Source organism: Filicampus tigris, chromosome 14 (genome assembly GCF_054856515.1).
Source record: "Filicampus tigris isolate MCC_2025a chromosome 14, RoL_Ftig_1.0, whole genome shotgun sequence".
Classification (NCBI taxonomy): domain Eukaryota; kingdom Metazoa; phylum Chordata; class Actinopteri; order Syngnathiformes; family Syngnathidae; genus Filicampus; species Filicampus tigris.
Window position 1 is genome coordinate 8,893,726 of NC_141230.1, and position 17,582 is coordinate 8,911,307.

Below are 17,582 nucleotides of genomic sequence, written 5' to 3' on the forward strand. Positions count from 1 at the left end.
ATCGGTTACTCCCGTGACTCCGGCCGAACAGGGATAGAACGCTAGGGGGCGCGGCCATTCTCCTCATTAACAAGGGCCGTTATTCATGGAGTCACTTATTTCCTAATTTCTCCCAAATGTATTGATAAAATAGAAAATGACAACTCTTTCCATTTTCCTGATCCAAAAATATATAAAATGAACTTGTTAGTGAAAACATGGCCATCCCGGCCCCACCGTCCCTTTAAGCTGAAAGTCACACTCACACACTTCTGGTACTAAAAATGTACTGCCTAGCGTAAAAAAAAATGTATATTTTACCACATGTTTTTACAACTGAGGTTTTCTAACCTCCCTAAATATGTTCTGTGCAGTTCGGCAGCAGATAATTCTTCAAGTAAGAGGCAAAATGTGCTGGCTTCAAACTGTTTAATTTTTACTCCAAGTTTAAGGCTACTGTAAACCTTGACACATAATACAAAGACAAACAACAAGTTCTCTCGCTCAATGCTAATGTCCCTGTAATGGTAAATACAGTGTAAGACTGCAACACAAATGGAGCAGCTGTAATTCTTATACAGTACTTATAAGTATATGTAACTATTAATGAGGTCACAGGAGACGTGAAACTGTTGCACGCCAGCATGTAGCGCTCCTCAACATCTAACAGATTCACGCCTCAGCACATTACGGGGTGAGAGGGTGCAAACTTAGCTGCATACATCGTGTGGAGCATTATCTAATTCACAAAACTGTAGAAATACTAATGCATACTATGTTAAAACTCTTATATGAAATAATTGATTGAAATTAAAGAAATAACAAATGACTAATACTACGAATGTGCTAATTCAGTGTTTCGACAGCATATATAAGCAATATACTGTATAACGGCATGAAAATAGCAGATGATCCAAACTTAGTCTGGCAGAACTTGCTCAGTGCTGCAGTAATATTTAAACACACGTAGACCTTCATACAAATGACTCAAATGACTGAAGTGCATCTTTGTCAGCTCTGTACTCGACAGAGAAGTTTTCTTTTTTTTTTTTTAACTTTTGCAACTGGGACGATCATGAATTGTCCAGACAATATATGAGAGAGTAAAAATGGGAAATGTGAGCTGGTTTTCGCACATATAGGTTTTGTGACAAAAATCTTTCTCCTGTGATGTAGCTTTGGTATTTTAAGCTGCTGTGTCAATTTTTGATTTAATTTTATCAAGAGGAAATATGTATGATTTTTAGTTGTGCTCTTCTCGATGGGCAACCAATCGCGTTCAGGTGATTTTTTTGGAAAAGTGATCGGCATATGTCGATCAAGGCCTCCCATTGACGTTCACAAAAAAACGAACATCCACAGCTCGTACTTTGCAGCCTGCAGCAACTAGAGACCAGCCTGTGTGCACTGTGCCGTCCCTGCTTCGTTTTCTTAACACGGCAAACCAAACAAACATGCTGCCGTGTGGAATTATGTGAATTGAGAGTGTGCAGCTAATGCACGTGATCAGTATTTCAAATCTGATCAATTTTAAAGTTAAATTACATTTTAAAAGGAAAAAGGCAACATATTCCGGATTTGCTGTCGCTGCACTGATACCATTTTGCAGGCTCCCTGTGTAATAGAGGCTATTGACAATGCAGTCCTAGTTTCTGTAAACTTTCAACAAAGCAGTCACAAACAAAAACAAAGCGCTTGTTAGAAAGCCGTCTTTGTTGTTTCCCCTCTCTTTTGTCTGATTTTCAGCTTTCTCTCACGCTCCCTCGCTGGATCCAAATCTGTGTGTCCCTCTCCTACACTCTCCGCCCGGTTCTATTTAAACCACCAGCCGGCAATTTTTTATTTTATTTTTTTCCGCCATCGCCTCCCACATATTCACACTGGTGTCCATCAGACGGCTGCAGAGGCGGGAAATGCAGCGAAATGGAAAAAGGGAGCTTGTGTGTGTGTGTGTGCTTGTGTGTGTGTTGATTGGGAGTAGCGCACACATGGCGAATCGAATTGAGTGTGTGTCAACCCTGTCGCATCTGCTCGATTGACCACGCTCGGAAGATGTCAGGGTAGGACTTCCACTCTATTGACCGGCTGATGCTGTTCGCTGTATAAAGTATTGATGGACAAGCCCAAAAGACACACAATCTTCACATCTAACACACGCACGCACATATGGCGCTTAAGTTTTTTTTCTTTAATAGCAATCAGCGATTTTTTTTTTCCACTCCCTAAGTACTTTTAGCATTTTCAGCTTTCTTCAAGTGTTTCAATGAAGGTAAGATGATTAATGCACAGAAAAAGAAAAATACACTAGATTCTGCCCTTGCCTTGCCTAGATTCTTCCCTCATCATTTACCCAGCTGAGCGCTCAGATTTAATTATGGCAACACATGCTAAGGGGAGACCCGAATTCCTGTTTGTGGTTCTGGTGCAGACCTCCCATCTTAGAAATTAACCCTTGCACTGCAGTGGGGGTAATTATAGCTGATATTACCTCGTTCGGATGCTTGCACGCGCAAGCGAGAAGGAGTGAACCGAGGAAGACAATAGTTGATTAACTAGTGCACTCTTTACAGTGCAAATGTACGCCAAGGCCAAACAATCACTATTTGGCACCAAATTTTCCATCCTCATCTCCTGCATACGCCTGAATTTTGGCAACAAATTCATCCATTTGTCCTCTGCTCTTCGTCCAGTGTTCCTTGCTCCATACATAGGTGCAGAAAAAAAAAATCACTGCAAAGTTTTTATTTCATTTGCAAAGCAGTAACCCTCAATTTGATTTTCTGCAAACTTTCACTGAAATTGTGTAAAATTTTGCATGATTGCTAACGGCAATTCAATTTTAACCTCACTACAAGAGGTAATAGTGCACAGGTTCATGGAAATTATGAAAGTTTGTATAATCCTGATAACAAACAAACCGCAATGAAAACATCTCCGTATTGACAGAAATAATGATGCCCAGGGGCCCTGGTCACATGAAAATGTGTTTCAGTGTTTCCACAAAGGTTTTTTTTTTCTTGTTTTTTTTTTTTTTCCATCTGGTAATTAGTTATGATTTTTGCAGAACCCTGCAAATACAAATCCAAAATGAAAATTGAGCCATCTTTATAGGTAACAGGATCTATGCTCAGTTTTTTGAAAATTGGTTGCGAAAATTTAGCTTAAAAACAGTAATATTATTTGATAGATCCTTACCGGTAGTGAAAATCTTACCCTATCCCAAAAAGAATGAATGAAAACATAATTTTATAAGTGAAAGTAATAATGATCAGTACTTTAGAAATTTGATATCACATTTTTGCGTAACTTGCGTCAAAATTGGATCAGAAATTTCCTGTACGCACAAGCAAACTATGAAAACAGCTTTAGCTTTGGAAGTGCTCAGTTTTTGTGGAAATTTGTTGTCAAATGTTTCCAAAATGCATTGAAAACATGACTTCATGAACAGAACTTGTGATGCTTTCTTTAAAAACATACAGTTAAATCTTAACTTCATAGCAGACTCAATGGCTACGTTAAATGTGCACATTTATTCAGATTAAAAACCTGGTCGGAGTAAAATTGCTTCATGTACACATATTATTATATATTCTGATCCGATTAAGACCATTCCGGTCACTATTTCATTCTCATCACGAGGGTTGGTTTATGTCGATTTGATAATCCGATTAGCGTGTATGAAAACACTTATTCGGAAATTTTAGAATAAACCTTCTTTACCGCGCACGTCTGTGACGTCAGTATACGCGTGGCATTTCTGTTATTCCTGGAAGACAGTAGAAGCAGAGTGAGCGAAAGGCATGGTGGGCGCAAGACTGAACTGGTACATTTGCAGCTCCATTCGGAAGTGTTAACTTGACGTCACGGCGCAAACGGGAAAAGTACACGAAATTACTCTAACGTTTAAAGTAGAAATGGATAGAGGGATGTTTTGTTGACACGGAAGTCATAGCGGCTTCTTCTTCTTCTACTACTATATCCGGTTTATTTGACCTTGTCAAAATAATTTGTTCCAGTCGAAAGTGGGATGCATGAACACGTAAATCATAATTGGATCACTATTTTTAGTGTCCAAGAAAATTGCGAATGCGATCATTATTTTATTCCGAACTCTGATCGGATAAAGTAAATTTTGGCTATGTAAACGTAGCCAATATTAACTATCTTAACTATTAACTAATTGTACTAACAAACAAACAGCAAGGAAAGCATAACCTTTTATAAATACATAATGACCCGAGTATCGTAGACGTTTAAATTTTGGTTTAAACCTGTTAAAAGAATTGACCTGACGTAATGACACTCATTTTCCGGAAAAAGTGGTTCAGCAATTTTTGCCTATCCTACTTATAAGTAGACAATTAGACCTTAAGTAGCAGAAATAATTTATTTTTTTGTAAAAATTGTTTAGGAAATATTTCCAAATTCAAAATATCCAAATCGCAGTAAATAATCTCTTAAATGGAAGTAATGATGCTCTTTTTTTTTTTTCAAACAACAATCTTATGTGATCCTACTAAAGGCCTGGATAGACCAATCCGACGTCGGTAAGCGTCGGGGCGTCTGATTGCGCTGTCTGATTGATGTAGCGAACTCCGTCGTAACATCGGACCTCGTCAGGAAGCGTCTGGTGGGCGTTTCAGCATGTTGTATCGGCATCGCGAGTCCTGACATTTGGTCACTCTGATTGGCTTGGCTGTTAGCTAGCGAATCAGCGCACGGACCACGAATGGGAAATGACAAATGTGGATAAACAGTGAGCATACCTGTGCTGCCTTAATTTTCTTACAAGTACAATAGCGAGTGTTGAGAATATAAGGATTTCTGTGTCACGAACGTGAGGGTTTACTTCGCATGGGAGTTCATCGTGAGCGAAAAATATAGCTGAATGCATTGTTTACGTTTTCATAATCCGCCCCCGGCCAACAGCTTTCCTACTAGCTTTTTCTAAGAATGAGGAATAGTGACTACCACCGCTAATGGTATAGAGGGGTATTACATCTCACGCATGCGCAGAACGTACTTTAAAGGTCAGCGTCGCTGTCTTGTCGTTGCGGTGTATTTTTCCAGCGTGACGTGCTGACAGTCGGCCCAGCGCCACAGGGGGTAAGCATTGGTCACAGTTGGCCAAAGTCGGATTAGTCTATCTAGGCCTTAACAAGAAATCATCAATGAAAAGAAAACTTAATTGATGGAAGAGATAATGCTCAGCTGTGTGGAAATTGTTTTGGAAAATGTTGCTGATAAACTTCCTTTCCGTTTCCCGGGCTGGTCTTCCACAATGAAACTGTTGTCTTGATCTATTTATTTATTTTTGTCAGGTTCTACCATCTGATTGCGTGGGGGGTGCCCCTGGTCATGTCATCCTTGCCGCTGCTCAAAGGTTACTACGGCCCAGCAGGAGCCTGGTGGTGAGTCGCAACCGACGTAGCGCTGGCGCCTTTTTGTCGGCAAGCAGCTTTGGCCTCCTTCCAGCTCCCGGCGGGCTCCTTTCTCCCTCATAAGACCCAACGTTTTAAAAACGGACAATTATCAGCTCATCTTTAAACATTTGGAAACGCCTGCTCCTTCGGCGAGCACGAGAGGCATCATTGTTTGTTTGGAGAGTCGTTAAGGGGCTGAGGGAAAAGACGACGTGGGGCCCAAGGAGAGCCGGACGTGGAATGAAAATTGGGACGGAGCCTTAATCTCCAGGCCCGGCGCTCTCTTTTTCCACTCTTGGCTTATTAATAGCTACAGCTGCGCTGCGCGCCCAACTCCCCCCCCCCCCCCCCCACCTCATACGCAGTCACAAGCCTCCCTTCCGCTCTCCCTCTCCTCTGTAACCCCGCGCTCTCCTTCTCTCTTCTTCCAGCTGGATCACAGACGATCACGTAGCCTGGAGATTTGGGATGTAAGTAGACCCTTTCAGCCCCGCCATCAAAGCCTGCTGTAGGGGTGGATGGTCTCTGCGGGGAAATGTGAAGGGTTGCGTATCGAGGGGAGCCTGCGGGTTATTTTTCCCTCCCCTCAGCATGACGCTAAAAGTGTTTTTTTTTTTTTTTTTTTTTTTGGGGTTGTGCTTTTTGTTTTGTTTTTTTCCTTCCTGTTCCACCCCTACATTCCATTTTAGAACGGAAGTGGAAATTCACTGTCTAGCATATTCAGCTTCACCCTACACAAGCGAACAGTCAAACGGTTTGAATATTTTGGGACCTTTTTACAATGGAAACATTGAATAATGTGCGCCGTACTACATGAACCATTGTTTATTCCTAGGGTTGGAAAATGGAGGATGGTTTAGGGTTTTAGCAATTTTCTTTCGATCAGTCTTTGGACAACAGCGTATTTGGCTTCACTTTACACCGGCAAACCATACCATACTACAACTGAAAAGCTGAATGGTTCAGATATTTTGAAACCATTTGCCCTGGAAAAAATATATAACGTAACGATCAGAACCATTGGGACAACAGTGAGTCTGGTTTTACCGTACACAAGTAGACCATAACCATACTGTACTACTGCTCCCCTGTAACACAACGAGCGGGTGCTAAAAAAGTGAATGGTTTCGGAACTTGGGACCCTTTACAATGGAAGGAAACAATGTAAAATGTGCATTGTACTATTGTACTGTACTGGTTCATGCAAGTGGGGCTGAACAATTAATTCAAATAATGCAGTTTTCTGTCCACCAGCCAACAAACAACAGCGTATTTCACTTCACCTTACACAAGTTAACCATACCATGTTAAAGCTATACAGTGGGGTTCAACATATACTATATTTTGGAACTCTTTTACAGTGGGAACAATGAAAAATGGACGCTGTGCAGAAATTAAGCATTCTAGTTCCACCCAACACAAGCAAACCACAACCAACTAAAGCTAGTGGGGTGGCTTGGTATTTTGGGACACATTACATTGGCAACATAAAAAAAAAGATGATCAAACTGAGCTCAACCATACTGTTTGGTGGAAATTGTGCTAAACAAATAATACAATTATCTGTCAACCAATTAACAGATAGAAACATATTTAGCTTCACCCTACACAAGTGAATCGAACCGTACTACAGGCTCACGGTACTCCCACCGGTGTACACTGTAAAGTGAAAATCCTCAAAAATCCATCCATCCATTGTCGATACCGCTTATCCTCACAAGGGTCGCGGGTCCCCAAAACTCAATTATCAAAATCAATCCCAAAAACAATCAACAAAGGCATATTCAGCCTACACAAGCGAATCATACCATAGTACAGATGGACCGGTATTGTGCTAAAACAGTGGGTAATGCTGGAAACATTGAAAAATGCATAAAAATGCTTGATGGATGCCAGGTACAATGAAAAAAAAAAACATACATAAGACAAATGTTAGCACAAAGCAGTGCAATGTTCTGCTTATCTTTTTTCCTTTTCCTGAGATGACTCTCTTTAGACTTTTGCCTGAATAAAGAGTGGTTCTAGTTTTAATATTTTTTGACCATACAATATACAAAGACTAAAAAATGTGTATGAAGCGAATGATAGTTCTTGGGAATCTGGAAGGCTAAACTAATTATTGTAGAAAATAAAATTCTTAGACGTTTGTGTTTCAAGATTACTGATAATGTTAGCACACAGGAGTGTACAATGTGTAAGTGTACACTACTGTATATCGTGGTTCGTAGATTATTTTTTTTTAGCGATCGGACTTTATTGGATTTTACACTTTACTGATTGCCCTCTCATGTGGGAAAGGAGAGACATAGTCCCAGATGCACTTCAGTTATTTACTGAATGCAACGAGAACAGTAAAACATTTCAAGACAATGAGCCCACAGGCCCCGCCTCTTAAAGCCACATACATGTACCTAACACCCAGACACTACAATGCGTTCTGTATTTTTTTTTATATATATTATACTTGCGATATTTTTGTGTGTTAACATATGTTCACAATGTGTTAAAAAGTGTAAATATGTTGAAAGCATATGGGTGCGGTGAAACGATCAAAAATATTGCAGTTGGATATGGACCGTATCCCCCGTTGTATACGGGGGTTCACGGTACCAATGTATGTTACATTTCTTATCGTTTTGCCTTTTCCGGAAATAACTTCCTTAGGATTCTGATTGGCTGAATTTGTAAGAACCGTGTCGGGGGAGGCTGCGGGTTATTTCGCTTGCTGCGATTGGCTGAAAAGTGTTTCCCCCTCACCTGCGTCAGGTCAGGGCAGTCGCTGCTTGTGTATTTAACGCTCAGGACGGCTATGAAGGATTATTCCTTCTCGACGCCTTCCGCAGCTGGTCCTAAGTCTGCGAGCACGCCGCCAATCAACCCCCAACTCTTGAGCACTCACACACACACGCACACACACACACACACACACACAAAACAGCGCTTCGCTGCGAGGCAAGGTAATTGCGTTGCTGCTCGCGGCATCAGCGGGGAATCAATCTTTCTAAACAAATAAGCACACACAAGGCAGGCGCATACACACGCGCATACACGCACGCACACACGCACACACACAACATGCTATCAGCTGTGCTAAACGAGCCTGTGTCTCTTTTATCAGCGCTCCTCTGCTCCCCGGCTCTTTCTAGTTTTCCTCGCTGTTGTGGCCCAGAGGGACGAGCCGCTCAGAGGATCAGGGAATCATCATTAGCTCTAATTACATCAAACCAGATGAGAGATTAGAGGCCAAGGCAGCGCCCGTCAAGGAGGAAGCGCACGCGTTAAAACGCGCACGCCACCGCTGGCAGCCGGGCGAAAGGTTGCCGCATTAAAGGTGAAAATTAGAAAGATGGAAAGCGTGAGAGGGAGAGAGCGGGCATAACTCAGCGGGAGAGGGAGGGAAAAAGGGAGGGTGGGAGGTTGGCGGCGGCGTAGCGGGAATGGAGATGAGCCTAAGAGAAATGGATGGCCCCTCGTCTCTGGCCGCGCCGCGCCGTGTGTCTTCATCAGCACTCATCCGAGCACGCCGACGCGACAGGCTACGCTCGGCAGGAGAGAGGCGCAGAGGACAGGGCCTCATGAGACGGAGGTGCTGGATTTCAAGGGGGTTGACTCAGCGCGCCGCAGTTGTGCAGAGTCAGCGCTCCCATGTCCCCGTCGGCGGCATGCGGTTGACCCCGTGCGACGCAAATGAACGGTAATGACCAGGGGGAGGATTTTAGTTGTTGGACCTATTGACATGAAGCATTCATGGGTCCTGGAAGAAATTGTTTTAGCAGTGAATTGCTATAGGTTGGCAGCTCTGGTTATGTTTTACGGTAGACGTTTTATATCGTACTAAAATAAACTGGATTGCACAGATGACATCTCTCATTTATCACATAAGAGGAATTGATACGTAGAATCTTCGGACAAGTAAACAATTCCTTTGAATCAAATTACTGGGAAGTAAACAATGTCTTTGAATCGAATTAGTGGGAACCAACTCTCAACAAGGTCCGGTTTTTGATTCCCATCACCAGTTAACGTTTTGTGTTTCCACTGCAGGGTCAAAGGATTTACCTTACCAATGAGTAATCATAATCCAATCAATTCTTACTTTCTTTTTTTTTAGGTGATATTGAGAGAATATATGTTGGCCAATCACTGGACGGCAGTGTGGTCCAGCTTTTCCCCATACCAGGGAACTGTACCATACTCTTGCTAGAGTTCTATCGAGAAAAGGATGCTGAAAAGTGAAGCCATTCAGATTGAATATTTTGGGAACCCTTACAATGGGAACACTGAAAAATGCGTATGGAACTGGAACTGTTTCAAGAACAAAGCTTATCTTACCGCTTCCCATACCACATTGGATCATTTCAAATGAAAATTACTCGGTTAAAACGAGGCTGAATGTCCTCATTCTTCCCATTCTGCCTTTTCAGCAAATTACTTTTTGCGGGACATGTGATTGACTAGTGACCGGTGCAGGGTGTAGTCGACATTTCACCCAGAATCAGCTGGGATAGCGGCAGCTATCTGTGATTCTGCTCAAGATAAGCGCCAGCAGAACAGTTTCGATGGTTGGATGGACTTTCTTCTCATTGGCTGAAATAGATTTGGGGTTAGCGATTACACCTCTACTTGTAATTTTGGCACGCTGTTGCTGTCTGTGAGAGCTGAAAAGTTGATTGGTTCAGGTTAAGTATTTCGGGACCCATTTTAAATAATAACAAGAAAACTACAAGCAATACAATAAAAACAGCAAAAAATACACACTGTGCTGAGTTGATCCAAATCATACTGTTCGGTAGAAATGATGCTAAACACCCACTCTTAAATAATCAGATTTGGACATCAGTAAATGTATTTTAATATATTATTGGCGGCTAATGTTAGTATGTAGTAGTGTTCATTCTTCTACCTTTTTCGTTAAAGACTTTCCGCTGTCTTTTGTTCCGGGAACAGCTTTCTTGAGGCTTCCGATTGTCTGAAATTGCTTTAGTGTTAGAGATTACAGAACCATCTGTTTCTTTGGCAGGCGTTCGACAGCCCGCATGTGCTAAAAAGTTGTGTTGTTCAGGTTTAATATTTTGCACAATTTGCAATAGAACACGGGTGTCCAAACTGGATCCTCAAGGGCCGCTGTCCTGCTTGCTTTCCATCATTCCCTGCTGCAACACACCTGATTCGAATGATCAGATCATCAGCACGCTCTGAAGAAGCTTGGTAACGATCCTGATCATTTGAATCAGGTGTGTTGCAGCAGGGAGAGATGGACGGCAGGCATTAGAGTGGCCCTTGAGGATTGGAGCTGTACATGCCTGCAATAGAAATAATAAAAAAATGTGTACCTTACCGAAATGAACCGAACCATGCTGCTTCAAATAATATGATGAGTTACGATGGAAAGGTGATTTCATTCTTGAATATTGTGAGCACGCAGTACTGAACTTTTCATTTTCACTGTTGTGCCTTTCCCATGAATAAACTGTCTGCAGGGATTTGATTAGCCAAAATGGCTCTATGAGATGGGCATGCATTTAGCAACTTGTGTGTGCTGAAATATTGTGTCCGGGTTTTATATTTTGGAATCCCGTTAGCATCTTTCTACGGGCATAGGATCTGGATTTCGATTAGGAATTATAGCACCGTATGTAGCTTTGATTCCGTACTTAGTAGCCGGCAGGTGTGGACGGAGATCTTTTTTAAAACACAATTTTGCGTGGAGAAAAATGTATTTTAAAAAATACACTTGTACGTGTGATCCTGGTGAGATGCAATCTTTGGACTATACACGCTCCTTTTTTTTTTTTTTTTTTTGTCTCTGTTTGTCCCGGCCTTTGTGCAAGTGGTTGAACAGGTAGATTGTGATCTCTGGCGGTGCAGTGGGTCAAAGTTGAGTCGCCGCAGTCGAGCGCTAACCAGGAACGACGGATCCCTGCTGCACTCTCATCTTCCGCTGAGCGCCTCCATTAAGGCTCCTTTCATCCGCGCCGCGTCCTTCACTTCAGAGACAGGATGGAGGGATGGGGGGGAGAAACGGTTGGCTGAGGCGGAGGGATTCAATCTACGCGCGTGCCTCTGAAGATCTTACCATAAGTTTCAAGCCTCTCTCTCTCTCGCTCGCTCGCTCGCTCTCTCTCTCTCCACCGCTTGCTCGCCGCAGTCCTACCCGCCAACTCGCCGCCGCTGTTATCCATCTTTTTTTAGACATTCATCTCCCGTCAGACCCTTTACGCCACGCTTGCTCTATTTTTAATCACCCTGCGCCGCTTTCTAATTTCTCTTCTCTCTGTTCCCGACCTACTATCCTCTTGTCACCCCTTTCCCCCCCACCATCTTCACCTTTATTCCTGTCCTCATCTCTGTCATCCCCGACCCACTCGGAATCTCCTTTCTCCCTGCCTCTATTTGCCTCGCTGCTTCTTTTCCTTACCGCCTCGCTCCGGCTCCGGGTAGCGCACAGCTGTAGAGCAGGGCTCTAATGGCAGATCATTATCATGCTAATTAGAGCACTTTGTAGCTGCCGCCCGTCATTCTCTCCCCCTCGCCGCCAAGCCCCACAACCCCCCTCCCACCCCCCGCCTTCTCTCGCTCGCTATCGTTAAAAATGCCACCTCCTCCCATTCCGCTCCCCGCCATCCGCCCACCCCATCCCTCCGTCATTAATGGGACGCACACTGCCGTAATTGGACGCTGTTTATTCCGGAGAGCGGGTTATTAAATCACACGAGGTGACGCTCGCCTCGGTCCCCTAACACCCCCCCTCCCTTGAAATGCTTTCATCATTGTCCCATGCCATTATTGAACCCACGTGCGCACACACGCACACGCGCATGTTCAAAGAGGCTCCTCTTTGTTTATTGATGTTTCCTACCAGACTTGAGGGAACGCATCTAAAACAGCGTGGCTTCTCCGCAGCGCGTTTCCCGCTGCGAAAATAGCGCCGTCGACCATCCTGGATTCCCACCGCCAATGAAAAGTTTTGTTTGAATTTCATTTTTTTCATTTTAATGCCAAGGGGGGGTGGTATTTACCTTTTGTAGATGTTGCTTTAAATGCCAGTTTTAGCTTTAACCAGAGAGTGGAATCTCTGACTCGAGCTCGCCTAAAATTGACCACTTTACAATGGCGGAAAAAGCCGCCATTAATGTATGCGTTTCTCACCAGACCTCAGATCAGCGAGGATCAACGTATGAACACGTTTTGGGGATTATTCCGAAAGCTGTTGTGAATGATGTCCCCTAATGGTAGCATACCTTGCGAGACTTCTACGTACCTCACATGACCATCTCAACGTATTTAATGTGCATGTTTTTGCCATAGACAGCTGGTTGACCTTGTGGTTAGCATGTGTGTCTCACAATTCTGAGGTTAGGGGTTAAAATCCAGGTTGCGCCCTTTGTATGTGGAGTTTGTCTCCCCGTGCTTGTGTGGATTTTCTCTGAAAAGATACCGGTACTCTTTTTCCCTGTAATTGACTGGTGACCAGACTAGGGTGGAGTTCACCTTTTGCCTGAAGTCGGTAGGGGTAGGCGCTAGCTTACCGTGACTCTGAACAGGATAAGTGGTAGGCTGTGAAAAATGGATGGATGATGGATCAGTTTTGGAGCATTAAGATATGACACGGAAGTCCGGCATAGCAAATGGAATCTTGTCAAGGAGGCAAAACCGCGACTAACTGGCTAACAATGCGTGTCTGTGCTTGGACTGGCTAGCAATGCCTAAACACACCTCACACAAGGATGTTTTTGCTTTGAGAAATGTATGGCAATGTGTCAAAGATATTTGATACCACTTTTTTCCAGATAGATACCAGTACGAGAACTCAACTCTTGAATAATCACCATTACCGATGCCAAGTAAGCGATAGCACAAGTGCTTTTAATAAATAACATTTTTATTAAAGCAATGACAGATAATTTTAAAGAAAGACCTTTCATTTATTTCAAACAAAAGGCAGAGCAGTCACTGCAATAGAGAATTTCAGTTCAGAATAAAACACAAACAACTCCCTCTGATTCATCAATCCATCCATTATCCAAACCGCTTATCCCCCGTGAGGGTCGCGGGCGTACTGGAGCCTATCCCAGCACTTTTCGATTCGTGATAAATTAACAAAAGTGCAAACTAAAACAAAACTCCTTGACTCTTAGTCTTTGTTCAAAATAAATTGCAAAATAATACTGTACAGGTTTAGCTGATAAGTGTTTAGAATGACACAACAAATTTGGAAAATAGGGCTTGTTGATACAGATGACAATTTGATCACAATATAAGTATTTCATATCAGCCGATATGAATAAATATTGATTTTTTTTTAACTATTCAAAATAAAAAGATATATTAAATGGATTGAAGGTAAAATACAATCATCCAAAGGAAAAATGATGCCTGTACTGCATTCAGCAGAAAAAAATAGGCCTTATTAATGCCCAGAATAATAACAACTTTATATTTTGCTGAGTCCACGAAAGCAGATAAATGTGTAAAGTATATGCATGAAATACTGTAATGGAGAAAGTAATACGACCCAAACTGAGTTAGCAAATATTCCGGTAGCAACACATTAATAATGCACTTTAAGCATTAATTTAAATCTTATAAACAAATATATACTTATAGATATGGCATCTTGAAGCGGAAGTCAACCCAAACATTTTTTTTTCAAGAATATGTTCCCAGCAGGCCCACTAGTTGAAACATGGCATTCTGATTAATTTTGCGTTTGTAGAATATAAATTAAGCAGCAAAATGCACTCGTTTTTAGCCATCTCTGAGGGCGGCCATTTTGTCTTGTGTCGACTGAAAATTACATCATATTTGCTCACAACGACCAATCAGGGCTGACCTGTATTCTGAAACTGAGCCGTGATTGATCATTGTGAGCAGTTGTGATGTCATTTTCAGTCCACAGAAGACAAAATTGCCGCCCCCAGAGATGGCTAAAAACTAGAGGATTAACACTTATTCCACAAACGCAATATTTATCAGAATGCCCTGTTTCAAATAGTGGGCTTGCATAGAACAAATTCTTGAAAAAAAAATGTTTGGGTTGACTTACGCTTTAATGGACATGTGAGAGGATGGACAAGGATGCAGTTCAGAGAAAAACACTGTCAGTCATACAGAAATTGAGTTAGCAAATGTAAAAATGTTGGAAACCACATGCTAATATTGCAGTCAAAGTAGTAATATAAAACTTTATAAAACATACACAAAATTACAGAAATTGCATTTTAATGGTCATATGAGAGAATGGACATGGATGGTATTTAAAAGAGAAACACACTCTCTGAGCCTTGCAGAAATTGAGTTGGTAAAATAAACAAAAATGTTACCAACACAGATGTTATCGTACATGTCATCACTCATCAACACCCTGTTTACTAAATTCAGAAATGTGCTTCACAATAAATTAGACAGGTTTGAAGATTATTGCTGACAACGAGCAAAGACTGAGAACTATGTTGTCGTCAGTTTTGAAGATTCATCAATCAACGTTTTTTCCCACCATTTCTTTTTTTCTTGCTTTTTGTGCATTGCTAAAATGGCGCTGCGTGACGCAAATTGGAGTCATTCATGAGTCTCCACGCCCCCATTATATGAGCAGTTACCTCACGCAATTGCAACATGTTGTTCGCCAGCTAGCTGTGCCTACACCCCGAAAATGCATCTTCTTTCGAGTGCCTCATTATTGGCCATTGAGTGTATATACGTAACGCAGGAAAGGGCGGGAGTGTGAGCACGGGGGAATTTATTTGAATGTTTTTTAGTCTTGCTTGTCAGCCAGCGTGTGGACCGGTGCTTCGGGCTGGCGTGGCCGCTTTAGACCGCCTCTGTTCCAGCCACCCGAGGCTTTAAGCAGATATATTTTGTCGAGCTAAGAAAGAGGCTAGACAAAGTAGTCTACATTCATCCAGGTTGTCATAGTGGTATTTGAATGACAGTAGAGTGGGGGTGTGATTTCTCTGCATTCAGCGAATACAAATTTGAGTTGTCCACAGTAGTCTTCTCTGTGGTGTGTAAAATTTAGAAGACTATATTCTCACATTATAGGGACTTTGAGTTCACATAGTCTGTTGTTTTGTTGAATATGAAAACATTACATTAAAGATTGGCCGTGATGTTAATAAAAGTTTTATGATGGCAACAGTTTGACCCTGGGTCTGATTTATTTCCAATTGGAAAAATTCTTTCCAAACTGGAGGTGGGCAAGCGTCCTTCATCAACATTGCTTTCAGAGGTTCCACTGCGTTGAACTTGAACGTCTACAAATGTATCCTAAGCTTTTAAATTTATGCCGTAATTTGTTGTTTGGTGGAAATGTTCGCCGCTGAGCTTCGCTCAGCTCGTGCCGGATGTTCTCACTTGCTCGGCTAAGCCTGCATTTTTTTGGGCACCGCACTTGTGCAGAACAGACGAGCGGCGTCCGTGAACCTGCCTATCAAAGCGAGACAAAGGCCCCGTTTTGTGATTACAGGGAGAGGTTGAAACACCTCCGAGCTTACATCACCTCCCGAGAGGTTGCATAACACAAAGCTGCCATTCCAACAAAGCCATCACCCCTCCGCCACCCTCCCCTCCCTTCGCCTCGTTTCTCTCGCCTGCCTCACTTTCTTTCATCCGGTCAGAAATACCTGACATGTTTTTCACTGCACAGCACCTCCCCTTGATTGTCAGCGCTTCATCCCACAGGAATGCTGTGTATTTCCGGTGACTTTGCTGCCTTTGTCTCTCTGCGGCTCACATTTTGCCTCACTGAAACCGCGTCGCACGGCGACCTTAATTAACCAGTTAGGATGGCCTACGTGTCACGGAGGATAAGTGCGGCGCGAGTGGTCAGTCAAAAGAAGAGGTTTGCAGGGTTCCCACGAGTGCTTGAAATTCTTCCAAGTGCTTCATTTGTAATGATACATTTTCAGGTTTGAAAAGTGCTTACAAGAGGTTATCCGGCTTCATGTTGAACTTTTCAGACTGAACCTAAAATGTACGATAATCTGTACAGTTGACCTGCTCTAAATTTTTGAATGCACATCCAACTGTTGGAATTTGTTTTCTAAGAAGGAGTTAAATGGCAACATTCACAGCAGGTATTTGATCAATGGCTGGACCAAAAAAATGCTAAGGGTGTCCGCTTCTATGCCGTTCTGCGACACGTCTGTATCTTTGTTGCTCGGTGGCTACTTCCCTCTGAGAACATCCTGTTTGAAGCCTTGCAATGGCGAGGTACTGTTGGTCAGTTGTAGTGTCATTGTCAGCTCGGTCTCATGATGGTAAAGTATGAACAGTATGATGAAGAAGACTGTTTGAATTAGGGCTGTTCGATTTTGCCTAACAAGAAAATCCCGATTATTTTCTCTCGAACCCGATTTTACGATTACGATTACGATTTCTTTGGAAAATAAAAAAGAATGAAAAATGAAGTATTTTGAATGTCTTCTATTTAATCTTTTTTTTTTTCAATTTAACTTAATACACGCAGAACAATCCATTGGGATTAGCAGCATTTTACTCACGCAATAGATTTCAGATCTGTTCTTAATTAAACCAATAATGAAAGAAGAAAGTGCATATACCATCGGAAATGAAATCATCAACATGAGAGAAGGTAGACAGTCAAGTCTGTAAACCAAACAGTCATTTTTCAAGTCATTTTGCCAACCAGCTAGTGACTAGCCGCTCACCTTTCTCCCTGGTCTTACTTAAACATAAATCAATGATTAGTTTAAAACTGTCACGCTTAAGTACAGATGCATAGTCCGGCTGGCCATAGGTCCGTTGTAGAGGAGAAAAAAAGGGACGCCTTTGAGACGTTGAGTTACTTGCTCGCGGGTTGTATTGTACATGCGGGGCACACACTACACTACAGATCTATATTTGCCCGATTTATTAACTAAACGCTCACTTGCCTGAGCAAATAGCAGGATCGCCGGTGCGCCGGTGTTGTTGTAGTTTCTCCGGACTGCGCGCTCGTGGGAGGAAGCGGAAATGCAGAGGAAACGACGGTGGCTAAGATACACCAAAAATAAAAAAATCAAACGTGCCGATTTGAACGTTTTTAACATTGTTTTATCCAGAAATTTCGGTTTCGGTTCAATATCGCTGAATCGAGCAGCCCTAGTTTGAATGATTCACTCCAATTGAACCAGGAAACTTATTGGTTGATATTTTTTCATATTCCTGAAAAGGGAGTCC

The 17,582-nt window shown here is 42.4% G+C and overlaps 1 protein-coding gene across 2 annotated transcripts in view; it reads left to right on the forward strand.

Annotated features, from left to right (window-relative positions):
• LOC147136227 (cyclic AMP receptor 1) overlaps window positions 1-17,582 on the forward strand; it is a 103,220-nt gene that overhangs the window by 30,860 nt on the left and 54,778 nt on the right. For both annotated transcript variants that reach the window (XM_086052243.1, XM_086052242.1), the window contains exons 7-8: window positions 5,301-5,390; window positions 5,834-5,872. In XM_086052243.1, coding sequence (XP_085908369.1) covers window positions 5,301-5,390; window positions 5,834-5,872 — 129 coding nt within the window. The remainder of the gene's footprint in view (window positions 1-5,300; window positions 5,391-5,833; window positions 5,873-17,582) is intronic.